Consider the following 15115-nt stretch of genomic DNA (forward strand, 5'->3'; position numbering starts at 1 on the left):
TTATACAGTGTTTGTTTAGTGAACATTGCATTATAATGTTTATATAATATTTGCAATACATTTTAGAGCAGGATATACATGATGCCTAGTGATATATCTGTTTTATACTAGAGCCTATTGTCAACATAGCTGAATTTATTATTTTAATTTATTATTTTATCTTAACCATCAAAAAATGAATATTTGTTGATGCATCCATATGTTGCAATACTTGACATTTTGAACTAATTATATACATTTCTCTTCTTAACAATATTGTATGGATGTATTGTGCATTGAGAAGTAGCCACAAGTGACATTTATTATGTATGTGAATGTTATTTACAGCCTCATGGATGAGATCTACCCCAGGCACTAGTTAGGAAGACAATCTACATCTTGTGCTGACTACTTAAGCATACTGTTAATTGGTGTTGCTGATTAGGGGGTGATCTTGCAAATGTGATACTTTATGATAGCAGCAATCACTGCTGATGTTTGGTTGATTAGTTTCCACACCACTTGAAGGCAGGAAAAGTGTTTTTCTAGTACTTGAATAACGACATGTGATACAAGAATCATACATCAAAAAGACAAGTATTTGAACATAAACTCAGAGAAAACAAGTTTTTAGAAGATGGGTGCTTAGGTTATACAACAAAAAATTCTCAGTAAAGATTAAAAAGTGGATGCATCTCCAATGGAGACGGACTTAAATAGGCTAAAGAGATTGTTAAGTATTTATCTAAATGTACGTGTAGTCTGCACACATTAAGTCTCAAATGTTTCATAAATATATTTAAGCAATTTATTTAAGTAATTATTCATAAAAAATGAAGATGGATAGCAACAGTGAGGCAGACGACATAGAGATGCGACAAAAACTGTTCAGCACTGTTGTTGTATCACACTTCTTGGAGAAAATCTCCAAGTACAAGAACACTTTGAGGAAAATGGGTGTACATGTTGGTGACCTTGAGAATAGACTGAGTGCCAATGTTCCCACCAGTCAGTCCTTTGATGAAAACATGGAGATGGTACTCAATGTGTATTCTGCATCACCCAGCAAGTATAATGCCTTCTGGCGGGTGGGAAATACACTCAGCTCTGCACACCTGTTCCACTGGATCTACAGGCTGGTTCAGAAGACCAAAGCTACTAGAATCCTCCACCACCTGGACGGAGTCTCACATGAGAGCATCCAGGGTTTGTCTACAAAACTTGTATCAATTTGAATGCCTATATTGAAGGTTAAGGATACTGATTTTAGATTGTTGAAAGCTCACTGCTTAGAGTACTGATTGATTTAACCAAGCGATATACAACAATTACATTAGACTGTTCAATGCTAAGACTAACAATTTCGATACAAGTTATAGTTCCTTAACATACCATGATATGATAGTTGTTTATAGTCAATTTGCATATCGGATACTCTGGAATATATAAAAATACGCCACATACTTGGAATCAGCTCCTAGTTAAATAATTACAAGTTACTCAAATATTTCTCATTCAGTTTTGTTTAAAAATTAATTTAAAAAAAAAGCAATTAAAACAAATAATTTGTCCATACAGAAGTGCTCCAAGAGGTTTGCAAGGAGATAGTGACAGCCTATGAATATCAGCTATTCATGCTGGCAGGCCAGGGAGAGATAATCCTGCTGGCCCAGCATGTGGTTTTGTGCATGCTAACCCACCTCAACTCACAGGACGCACACTTCAGCCCTGGAGATCTCATACAGGCCCTCCTAGAGGCATGTCTTAGAATTGTTCGTACAAACTCATAGCAAAGTGTTTTAGACTCCACCCATTTATATACTGTAAAGTCATACATTGTGTTGGTTACATGTAAAACACAATTAAGTTTAGAAATGAACTGTACTCAATGGTTTGACAAAAGAGCAAATAACATGTTCAAATACTTTTTGGCAGAATTTATTTTATTTGATATAAATATTTGGGTAAAGTCTGACTATCAATTTATGAACTTAAAAAGTATAAAAATATGACTCCAAGAAATGTTGATTGCTATACCACATGGGTAAGGTTTTCATAACATACCAGAATAATAAACCATAATTATTAAAGAATAAGAAGTTCAAATATTAAATTCATATTTAAATTATTTTCATTAACATTTGTCTGTAATCAACGCAAACAAAGGATTGTTGCATCTACACATTTATGTAACAACAATATAAGCACACAAATTGTATGCTGCAGGTCAAGCCTCAAAACAGAAGGAGAAATAAGACCCTTCTTCATACACGACCTTCAGTGTGGGCTGGGAAGCAGGTCTGTCTGCGATGGCACCTTTCGCAAGTTCTGAAACAGCCTGGGTTACGAATTCCTACATCAGACACTGGAAGTATGACACGAGGTGATGTTGATCAGAAATGTTTAAATATTGAACAGAGATCAAGGGTGATGGATAGGATATCTGGGGACATGGAACAGAAAAGTGGGGACATGGAACAGAAATATGGGAATAATGAACAGGCCTCTGGGAATATGAGGCAGAAATCTAGGGATATGGAGCAGATATATAGGGATTTGGAACAGAAAAGTGGGGACATGGAACAGAAATATGGGAATATTGAACAGGCCTCTGGGAATATGAGGCAGAAATCTAAGGATATGGAGCAGATATATAGGGATTTGGAACAGAAAAGTGGGGATATGGAGCAGAAATCTAGGGATATGGAACAGATACTTGGGGATATGAAACAGGCATCTGACGATGTTGAAGAAATAAGTAGTGGTGCCGAACAGGTTCCTATGGTACAGGAGAAAAAATCTGGGGATATGGAGCAGATGTCTGGGGGTGTAGAGCAGTTGTCTTGGCATATAAAGCAGATATCTGGGAATATAGAACAGATGGAGCATAAATCTGAGCACATTGGACAAGTAACAACGAGAAATGCAGAAGGCACAAAATCACATGTGAAGGCCAAGGCTGAAGCACAAAATGATGACCACAAGGATCATGTAAATAGTGATTGTGACGAAAGTAGAAATTACCATTCACACTCTCATAATGTTTCAAATGGTCTCATTGGAAATTCGAGACATGACGTTTCCAGAAATACTGTACAAAACACATTTTTTCCACAACAGGATGAAGTTGACTCAGAAAATAAAATAATCGGAAACAATCAAGGCTTAGTCATCAATGAGATACAAGAAATTGACAAGATAATATCAAGAACTTTGAGCATTATTGACATGGACTTTAAAAAGAGGGTGATGAAAATAACAAGTATTAATGTGCCGAGAAGTGAAATAAGCCCAACAGATAACTCTGTAGCAACTGAAGTAACTGTATCACAAGCCATTGCATTTGGAAGTAATCTGGTGGAAGAAACAACCCAATCAAGCGGTATATCTCAAAGTGATGATCTTGTTGCAAGATGTTCAACTAAACATGAACATGAATCTGTTACATGTTTTAACAAATGGACTGAAAACCGTACTTGTAATTCAAATAATACAGGCAAATACAATGGAAGTACGTTACATGTTACAAAACAAAGAAACTCTGCATTCATGTTTTATGGGTGTTTCACACAATATGGTGCTAAATGCAGGCCAAATGTGTATGGTTATAGAGGTCCTCTGCACATCTGGATGGAGGACACAAGAAATTACTCTCTGATTCACAATGATTTTGTAACTCTAGCCAAGCAGGATCAGCAACAAATTCCCTTCCAAGAGAATAATTTTCACCAGCAATATGTGCCCAAAACAGCCTGCCAACACAACTCCAGCTCATGATAATGAAGAGAGAAAACTGTAACACCAACAAGATTGTGTGGAAGCAAAAATTATCTAAAAATAAATAAGAACAACATGCCTATGAGTAAAACAATCATGTACATGTATTCTGAAATTATGACAGTCATATGTAAGATTTATGAACATGGATCAGAATGTCATTTTTATTTGTATAGCTATATTTTTTTTATATTGGCATCGTTCTTAACTTCTGTGTTATTTTTACATATTGCTCACATTAAAAATAAGTAAACACCATGTATGAGAACGTTAAAACTTTCATTACAGATTGATTGGTTTGTAATTGTTACTTAGTAATATTTTGCAACATTTTTGTTAAGAAACATAGCATATTCACATCTGCACTTACACTTGTATTTAGCAAAACAAAAAGTGTTGGCACAAGATGTTTGAACAATTGCTAATTATTATTATTTGAATATTCACATCTTTTCAGTCACGTTCTTGTTGTCATGGGACCATTATTGTAGTTAGCAGGATTGCGTTTTCTGCAGAATAATTATTCTTGTCTTTGTATGAAGGCATAATTCTGATGCTGCTTTAATTCTTCGTTTATTCTTTTTCTATCATTCCAAGTTTTATAATCACATTTACCAAAATTCAATAACCCATTTATTGAGTTCTTGCTCCAAAGATGACCATATCTGATGTATAGTTTTTAGTATTGATACTATATAAACGTATGATTACAAGATTTTGAGAATGATAGCCTTAATGATAATCTGTTGAATAAACATAGTCATTGATGTATCTTTTATTGATTGATTTTAAATTAATGTTTATTTGAACTGAATAAAACTTATGCCAGTTCAATAACTCCCTGTGTATGATCAAAATCAGAAAAGCCATGGAAACTATACACAGCTGCATATCAAGTTTGTATCTACATATCTTACTAAATGTCAAAAGAAGTTATTATTAAATAATAGAACTTTTGACAAACGCGTAAGTTTTGTTTCTACATTTTATTATGCATACTCAATATCAGTTTATCTTGGTCAATAACACAATACTCAGATCCATTATTGTATTGGCAGGGAAAAAGCTACACAATTTAAAATTAAAACAAAACACAACAGTTATTTATCTCAACTAAAAATAAATACTAGTAGTGCTGCCATACAAATAAGAGAACGATAAAAAAAGCCAGAAGCTCATAAGAAGAAATAGAGAATATTCATACAGCAAAACTAGAGATTGTCACAATGTAGAATAAACGCCCCCACTGCAACTGCCTTTCTTTCTAAGTAGCAAATTGACACAAAAAGTTACCTTGGTGTGGCCATTTTTGACGACATTGGAAAAGTTTACTATATTTGTGAGTGGAAGACAATTTAACCATACATTGTTATCTTATTACCAAATAAAGCAGTGTTGTTCAAGAGAAAAGTGTTGTGAGTTATTTTGATATTTAAGTCTTTAAAAATCATATTACCCCTTTGTGTAGTAGCCAGTTTTGACCATAGGGGCATGTTATTAACAAATTGTGTTTAAAAACACCACAATACGTAACATACCATACAATAAGCTTCTGTGCCTTGCAATTTCAGAGGAAGATTTTTATGCCCCCCTTCCAAGAAGAGGGGGTATATTGTTTTGCACATGTGGGTCCGTCCGTATGTCCGTCCACCAGATGGTTTCCGGATGATAACTCAAGAACGCTAATGCCTAGGATCATGAAACTTCATAGGTACATTGATCATGACTCGCAGATGACCCCTATTTACTTTCAGGTCACTAGGTCTAAGGTCAAGGTCACGGTGACTTGACATAGTAAAATGGTTTCCGGATGATAACTCAAGAAAGCTTACGCCTAGGATCATGAAACTTCATAGGTACATCGATCATGATTCGCAGATTACCCCTAATGATTTTCAAGTCACTAGGTCAAAGGTCAAGGTCACAGTGCCAAAAAACATATTCACACAATGGCTGCCACTACAATTGACAGCCCATATGGGGGGCATGCATGTTTTACAAACAGCCCTTGTTGTGAACATAAATCTTAATAAGCTTGTTACCTCCAGGCATTACCCATGTTTACTGCATGATGTAACATAATGTGTAAAGGACTTATATATGATATTAAATATCAAATATAAAACCTATGAACCTTTTAATATCAAAGCAGTTATTTGGGATATTGTTTATATTAAATACATGTCATAATTTGAACAAGAAACCCTCAGAGACGGGGGATGCTCCCCAAAGTTTTTTTTGTCACAATATTGCAGTATATATTCAGATAAAAGGAAACATCTTGAGGGCACAGTAGTTGGGGGGACAAGAATTTTTTAATTGAAAATTTATTTCAGAGGGCCATAACTCTGTGAAAAATCATCTGACCAGAACCCGCTGATAATATGCACATCTCTTGGTAGTGAAGCTTCCCATAAAGTTTTATTGAATTCCGGTCATTAGTTGCTGAGAAATAGCCCGGACAAAAAGTGCACGAACGGACACACACACGGAAGCGGGGACTATGCTACCCCCAAAACAAATTTTTTGGGTAGCATAAAAAGGGGAAACAACTTTTGTAATTGCAAAACTTTAAATACTACAGAAAAATGGCTACAACTTTGAATGTTGTAAGAGTATGACATTTTTGGAGAATGCTTGATGGAACAAAGGCTGCAAATTTAAATGTTATATATAAAAGGTTTTGCCAAACGCCTGCACACAAATTACTGCCAGACAGGTGTCCATGGTGATACCAGTATTCCGCCTTTCAACATTACATGTATACCCCCTTATATTTCATAGTTAATTCTAGTAAATTGCTTTAATGAAACGTTTTTTTCCCAAAAGGATGCACAGCATTGCCAGTATCACACCCCTGCGTTAATGAATTCATGAGTTTCTGAAGCAGATGCAAGAAGTAGCTAACTTTAAAGAATGTCATACTAAGTAAAATAAGCCACACTTCCTGGCAGCAGTGTATGCAACAGCGTAGAACTAAGCAACTTAGAGGTCAATAACCCACAGACCACGTTGTCAATAAAAAGTAATAGTATTCCTGTCTAAACAAGGGTTGTTTGTAAAACATGCATGCCCCCCATATGGACTGTCCGTTGTAGTGGCAGCCATTGTGTGAATACGATTTTTGTCACTGTGACCTTGACCTTTGACCTAGTGACCTGAAAATCAATAGGGGTCATCTGCGGGTCACGATCAATGTATGAAGTGTCATGATCCTAGGCAAAAGCGTTCTTGAGTTATCATCCGAAAATCATTTAACTATTTCGGGTCACCGTGACCTTGACCTTTGACCTTGTGACCTCAAAATCAATAGGGGTCATCTGCAAGTCATGATCAATCTACCTGTGAAGTTTCATGATCCTAGGCGTATGCGTTCTTGAGTTATCATCCGAAAACCATTTTACTATTTCGGGTCACCGTGACCTTGACCTTTGTCCTAGTGACCTCAAAATCAATAGGGGTCATCTTCAGGTCATGATCAATCTACCCATGAAGTTTCATGATCCTAGGCGTATGCGTTCTTGAGTTATCATCCGGAAACCATTTTACTATTTCGGGTCACCGTGACCTTGACCTTTGACCTAGTGACCTCAAAATCAATAGGGGTCATCGGCAAGTCATGATCAATCTACCTATGAAGTTTCATGATCCTAGGCATTAGCGTTCTTGAGTTATCATTCAAAAACCATTTTACTATTTCAGGTCACCGTGACCTTGACCTTTGACCTAGTGACCTCAAAATCAATAGGGGTCATCTGCGAGTCATGATCAATGTACCTATGAAGTTTCATGATCCTAGGCCCAAGCGTTCTTGAGTTATCGTCTGACAACCACCTGGTGGACGGACCGACAGACAGACTGACCGACAGACCAACATGAGCAAAGCAATATACCCCCTCTTCTTCGAAGAGGGGCATAAAAATTATACAGTGGAGATTATAGGCAACAAACAGGCTTCTGAATAGAATTTGAGATAATGTACCTCATGAATCTCATATACTCGTTAAAATATATTAATCAGATTTAACACTAATTATTCAGCAGAATTGAACACATTTCTTAATGAAGTTTTACAGAATGGTTGCAAATACACAATATCATACAACAACAACAAACATGTGATACATGAATTCTGTGAGCACTTAATGGTTGATAATTCTAAGCACGTTTTATTATGTTAGTACCCGGTAACCAAACTTATGCACGTTTAAAATTGCATTAAAATGTATGTTATATATCTATATAACCCATTTGCCCCAGTATGTATTTATAATTCCCCACAACAACAGGTGAAACATGCGCAGTCAAAACATCCTGACCTCCATTGTTAAAATGTGAATCTGCACTTCAATATTTAACAGGGATGAGATTCAGAACACTGCAATAAACACATTTATGAATTACATTTTATTTACCGGTACTTCAGAAACTTTCAATAATTAAATTACAGCTTGCATACAATAGCCACAAATTTCTGGTAGCATATCACAAAATCTCCAAAGGCTTACTAATTAAATTTTGTAGACTGCACTGTTAGGTTAAAAAACACTGAATAGAAAACTAAAAATACATTAACAGAAACATTCACAGCTAATGCAAAGTTAACATATCAAGACTGTCTCCATAGGAAGACAAGAGCTGTCTCCATAGGAAGACATATGCCCCCAAAAACGCTTTTTTGAAACCTAAATGCAGATTTTGAAACCTAAACACGGACCCTAAGTTCAAGGTCAAGGTCACAGGGGTCAAAATTTGTGTGCGTATGGAAAGGCCTTGTCTATATGCACATGCATACCAAATATGAAGGTTACATCTGAAGCGACATAGAAGTTATGAGCATTTTTCTAAACCTAAACCCAAAAGTGTGACAGACAGACAGACAAAAATGCGATCACTATATGCCCACCTTTGGGGAATAATAATTTAGCATTAAACAGAGTACAATAAAGTTGCAGTATGATTTTTTGTTAAATTATATATTTTGCTGTAAAACTCTTCGAACAGAAGACTTTTTGAGGATCACTATTTATAAACAAACAAAATGAAGAAGACAATTCAAGACAACTAAACTGTTGCACTTTCCAAAATCATTAACACTCTTCCAGCAACATCAAATACTTTAACTACATTTCCTTCCACACGAAAGACCTACAAAGAACAAGATCCAGCCTCACTCACTGATATGTTTGGTATATGTGTCACAAAAAGGGCATCACATTGATACTATCACAAGTATTATAACTAACCTACACTCGAGCCACACAACTGACTATATATGGTAGGACGGTAACTGCCACACTATAGTGCTTTTATGCCAGGACAGTAAAACTGGCAAAGGCTCTGAGAAAACTGTCCACACAATATTCTGAGTCACACAATGGCAAAACATGGCTAATAAAAGACAGCATGGCCATTTCAACTCCATGGGTTCTTGCCACCAGGATCTAAGGAATCTGGAAAGAAGACACAGACCATTGTGGATCAAGAACTTTATGTGCACATGTTCAACAGCTACTATTTTTTAATCAATAGTTTGGTACTTGTACAGCTTTATACCAACGTTTAAATAGAGAAGCATCAAAACATGTTGACATAACTTTGTTGGCACTAGACCATTGCATCATGTAAAAAACATGAATTCATCTGTTGGAAAATGAAAACAATTGTTACACAGGCCTTGCAGGATTACTGGATTGTCGTATACTTGCAACAAACTAACCATGAGGAGACTGGTTATCTGCTTGACTTTCTTTTAAGTTAGACCGTCTGAGTTTGATTTCCTCCTCGGACATGAGCCGTAGGTCCTTCCTGGATATTTTTACTGGGGTAATATTTGTTGAGACATGGTGTCCAGGCTTCCCAGAGCTGGGTCTGGTCCCATCCTCTCTTAGACGGTCTATACGCACACCATCACCCTGCAGTCTGTCAGCAGAGGACCTGTGCTCACGAGATCTACAAAACATAATTAAATGCAGTTCAATCAAATGTGCACTACGGACAAGTACCCTAGCTGTTTTGTTCAGTCTAGGTATATTGTATTGTTCAAACAAATTGAATTTTGATCTTGACTCGAGCACCAAGTTGCTTTAGACAGATGACGTCAGCTTAAAATTGACAATTAATTTTAAGATTGTGCCACTCTGGAATTGCGTTCAACACATTGTTTATACTTTATGATACACTATGGGATGGCGCCTACCAGTAATTTTCTGTTAAACTACATGTACCTACAAATTAAGTTGCCTGATTGACGCACTGATTTTTATAAAATAACTGACAAAAAAAGTTAGTTAGGTCAGTAAAACAACCAGTTTTTTCAATGCATGTTTTATGTTAGAATAAAAGTACTTCTTTAAATGTATGGATGCAATACAGTATATACATGTATAACTATGTTTTATTATATCATATTTTGTCCATATAATAATGTTTAAGTATATCATATGTGATTATATCATATATTATTATATCACTAACCCCACATAACACTTGCTTCACTGATATCATTCCCCCATGACAAATATTTTTGTTCACACATGGGAGATTTACAACATTAATTACTTCAGGGTTGTTTACTGCCAACACTTGCTACTTTGTCAGCTTTATCAAGGTAACTTGTTCTATACCTCAGGACATTTTCAATATAAAAACACACACCTTTTTTCAGGTGTCTGATTATTTACCTTTTCCATCCTAAGGTACTCCCCCAGCACAATATATGTGACAATAAATAGGAGTTTAATATGCAAAAGTAACATATTTCTAAAACATGTTACTAGTATAGCTAATTTATATTTGATTAACATAAAAATAGCATCATCATAGCAAAGTGACATTATTTTGACAAGAAATGAAAATTACAATTATTTTTTTTTTTACTAAAATGAAAATTACAATGAAGCTTTACATGATTGAGATTACATGTGCCCATCTATTGTACCCAGTTTTTGCTGCCTAAATCAGATGCCTACCTGGCAGAATGTGCGTTTCGTACAGCTGGGTTGGTCTGGCTTTCCCCAACATCACCCGCATTGCTTCTGCATGGAAGCTCGCAGATCCATTTCTAGAATTTTTTTAAAACCAACAGTTTACCATAAAGAGTTTTTGGCAAAGGCCACAGATCTAGCATCTTTTCACAAACAGTGTTCTACATTTTAGACCTGGTAACTGCTGGTCCTCCAGAGGCAAAAACGTTAAAAGGAAACAGAACAAGAGGTTTGTCAGAAACACAATTCCCCCTATTGCGCCACTTTTGAAGCCATATATTTGACCTTGAAGGATGACCTTGACCTTTCACCACTCAAATGTGCAGCTCCATGAGATACACATACATGCCAAATATCAAGTTGCTATCTTCAATATTGCAAAAGTTATGGGCAATGTTAAAGATTTCGGACGAACAGACTGACTGACGGACAGACAGAGTGACGGACTAAAGGACAGTTTCAACTGCTATATGCCACCCCTACGGGGTCATAAAATGTCGCCTTGAGACTAGAGTGTACCTTACCTTGGTTTGCTACTTACCTGCGCTGGTTATGGTCCCACTTGAGACATATTCCTTAGCCTCTTCTTCAGGTCTCGCTTGTTTTCCTTGTAATAGTATAAATCTCTTTTCTAACTGCGACACTCTGAAAGAAAATTAGTTCATAACTCTTAGACATTATAAAATTTCATGGTCATATCATGCATACTTTTGAGTTCTTACAATATTAGATGATTTTCCATTTTCAGTAAGATATGAGCTCACGATATAAACAAAAGGTTGTGCAAACGTCTCATCTTGCCTTTCATTACAATACAGAATGTTATTATATCTTCAGTACTTTGCAGGATCGAAATTTTTAACAAACCAACACAAAGACAGATATGATGGACAAATGTACCATCTGGTTACATAAAATCAGTAGGGGACCAATTACCAGACTTACAAAGATTAATTTCTTTCAGAAGATTAACCCCAGACTAACAGAAATAAGAATGTGTTTTTAAGGATCATGATCTGAGTGGAAAACAAGATGGTTTGTGAAACACAATGTCCCCCTATATGATGTTTGACCTTGTAGGATGACCTTGACCTTGACCCCTCACCACTCAAAATGTGCAGCTCTATGAGATACACACGCATTTCAAATATAAATTGCTAGCTTCAATATTGCAGAAGTGACATTACATAGAGACATTACATTTTGACCCATATATTTGACCTTGAAGGATGACCTTGACCTTGACCTTTACCACTAAAAATGTGCAGCTCCATGAGATACACATGCATGCCAAATATCAAGTTGCTATCTTCAATATTGCAAAAGTATTCATAAAATTAGCGATTTGGGCCACATATATTTGACCTCTGACCTTGAAGGATGACCTTGACCTTTCACCACTAAAAATGTGCAGCTCCATGAGATACACATGCATGCCAAATATCAAGTTGCTATCTTCAATATTGCAAAAGTACTCATAAAATGAGCGATTTTGGCCACATATATTTGACATCTGACCTTGAAGGATGACCTTGACCTTTCACCACTCAAATTGTGCTGCTTCATGAGATGCACATGCATCCCAAATATCAAGTTGCTATCTTGAATTAAAAATACTGCAAAAGTGTACATTAAATGAGTGGTTTTGACCCATATGTTTGACCTTTGACCTTGAAGGATGACCTTGACCTTGACCTTTCACCACTCAAAATGTGCAGCTCCATGAGATACATATGCATGCCAAATATCAAGTTCCTATCTTCAATATTGCAAAAGTTATTGCAAATGTTAAAGTTGGCGCAAACCAACCAACAGACCAACAGACCAACAGACAGGGCAAAAACAATATGTCCCCCACTACTATAGTGGGGGATATAAAAACAACGAAGTGTATTATGCAATATTATGGTTCTCACTTGTGTTCCAATGCAGGATCAAACCCATTAAGGAGAGCTGCACCATTACTGTTGTTATGGTTACCATTCTCCATGAGTTGGTGCATGAGCACCTGAATCTTCTGCTCGTATTCTTTCTGCTGAGACATCAGGCGTCGATCAATCTCCATGGCTGACCTCTGCAAGGACCCTTCAAGGTCACGTATAATTCGTTCTTGTTCATCAATTTTCACCTACAATTTACAACACTGGAATAATTTATACAAACTAGATAATCTAATTTCAGTTTATTTTATTCCTTTACTACATACACTGGTAAAATATTTAAGTTCAAATAACAAACTGAATCAACATTCAACTTAGCTACATTTTATATCCACCGTGCAATTTACTCGTTTCATGTATTGTAATTGTAACAAACATTTTTCTTGGAGATATGTTAAAGTATTTGTAACAAATAGATAATTTAGCAATTTGAGTGTGATTTCATAAACATGAAAAGCTGTCCATTAATGAACAACAAAATTGTAAGTCTTTGAATAAACAACTAAATTTAAAATTCAAATCAGATACGTATTTTTGATAAACGAATAGTAACGAACTTGATGTGCACAATTAAGCTTTAAAGGGGCCTTTTCACTGATTTTGGCATGTATTGAAGTTTGTAATTAAATGCGTTTTATTGATAAATGTTAACATTGGATCTAAAAATCTCCAGTAAAAAAAATAAAAAATACAATTAAAGAACGAAAAAAAAGTAACCCTCAACAGAGCTCGAACCACTGACCCCTGGAGCCATAGAGCAAAAGTCTACCGCTCTATCCACTAGACCATCCGCTCATATACCATGTGAGATGTATTTTTAACTTTATATAAGCAATCCCCGTATTATCAAAAATACAAAACAACAACAGAAGTCTCCAAATTTTAATCGTTTCCCGTTGCAACGCTTTATAATTTCAGGTTTTAAAATCGTCAAAGGATGCACAAAGTGGATATTTTAGAGCATGGTAAATGTTCAGTATTACTGTTTCCTCACAAATATCATAACTTCAAGGAAAATTTGCGAATCTGAAACAATTTTTTTCAGTCCTTCTATAGTAGATTTTTGACTGGGTGGCAACCTGGGAGGGTGCAGGAGGAGTGTCCCCTTTCTAATGTCTTTTTAATTGTGCACTTTTCCAAAGAAAATGATTATGCTTAAAACACTTATTTTGTGATACAAATTTAACGAATATGAAAAGTAAAACAGAAACTTTTTGAAGTCTAAAGCTTTAATCATTGTGTGAAATTCAGGGAAAGTGTACTGTGGGCCCTATCATGAGAGAGAAATTTGAAGTAGGCCCATTAATAACAAAAAAAAATGCGTACTGAACATCCAGCCTGAGTACGGGCCTGCTCTGACTGCAAACCAACAACACTACATGGCCCCTTGCAGTGTCTTACCCCCATCTCTAACTGCAAACCAACAACACTACATGGCCCCTTGCAGTGTCCTACCTCCATCTCTAACTGCAAACCAACAACACTACATGGCCCCTTGCAGTGTCCTACCTCCATCTCTAACTGCAAACCAACAACACTACATGGCCCCTTGCAGTGTCTTACCTCCATCTCTAACTGCAAACCAACAACACTACATGGCCCCTTGCAGTGTCTTACCTCCATCTCTAACTGCAAACCAACAACACTACATGGCCCCTTGCAGTGTCCTACCTCCATCTCTAACTGCAAACCAACAACACTACATGGCCCCTTGCAGTGTCTTACCTCCATCTCTAACTGCAAACCAACAACACTACATGGCCCCTTGCAGTGTCTTACCTCCATCTCTAACTGCAAACCAACAACACTACATGGCCCCTTGCAGTGTCCTACCTCCATCTTTAACTGCACACAACAACACACTACATGGCCCCTTCAGTGTCTTACCTCCATCTCTAACTGCAAACCAACAACACTACATGGCCCCTTGCAGTGTCCTACCTCCATCTCTAACTGCAAACCAACAACACTACATGGCCCCTTGCAGTGTCCTACCTCCATCTCTAACTGCAAACCAACAACACTACATGGCCCCTTGCAGTGTTACCTCCATCTCTAACTGCAAAACCAAACAACACTACATGGCCCCTTGCAGTGTCCTACCTCCATCTCTAACTGCAAACCAACAACACTACATGGCCCCTTGCAGTGTCTTACCTCCATCTCTAACTGCAAACCAACAACACTACATGGCCCCTTGCAGTGTCCTACCTCCATCTCTAACTGCAAACCAACAACACTACATGCCCCTTGCAGTGTCTTACCTCCATCTCTAACTGCAAACCAACAAACACTACATGGCCCCTTGCAGTGTATACCTCCATCTCTAACTGCAAACCAACAAACACTACATGGCCCCTTGCAGTGTCTTACCTCATCTCTAACTGCAAACCAACAACACTACTTGCCCCTTGCAGTGTCTTACCTCCATCT

The 15115-nt window shown here is 36.8% G+C and overlaps 2 protein-coding genes across 3 annotated transcripts in view; one reads left to right on the forward strand and one right to left on the reverse strand.

Moving 5' to 3' along the window:
* The first annotated feature begins 541 nt into the window (after positions 1-541).
* Positions 542-5274, forward strand: LOC127841102 (uncharacterized). 2 transcript variants are annotated; one of them, XM_052369671.1, is made up of 3 exons: positions 542-1185; positions 1558-1751; positions 2206-5274. In XM_052369671.1, the coding sequence occupies exons 1-3, from the start codon at positions 813-815 to the stop codon at positions 3754-3756; spliced, it is 2118 nt and encodes a 705-aa protein (XP_052225631.1). In that variant the 5' UTR covers positions 542-812; the 3' UTR covers positions 3757-5274. The 2 variants fall into 2 exon arrangements, with proteins under 2 accessions (XP_052225631.1, XP_052225639.1); XM_052369679.1 differs by having other exon boundaries at positions 1558-1736.
* The window catches only part of LOC127837623 (uncharacterized), a 163711-nt gene continuing 153323 nt past the window's right edge, over positions 4728-15115 (reverse strand). The window contains exon 15 of the mRNA XM_052364888.1: positions 4728-9209. Within this exon, the coding sequence (XP_052220848.1) occupies positions 9172-9209 (38 nt within the window). The 3' untranslated portion in view covers positions 4728-9171. The remainder of the gene's footprint in view (positions 9210-15115) is intronic.

This window comes from Dreissena polymorpha, chromosome 1 (assembly GCF_020536995.1).
Source record: "Dreissena polymorpha isolate Duluth1 chromosome 1, UMN_Dpol_1.0, whole genome shotgun sequence".
Lineage (NCBI taxonomy): Eukaryota > Metazoa > Mollusca > Bivalvia > Myida > Dreissenidae > Dreissena > Dreissena polymorpha.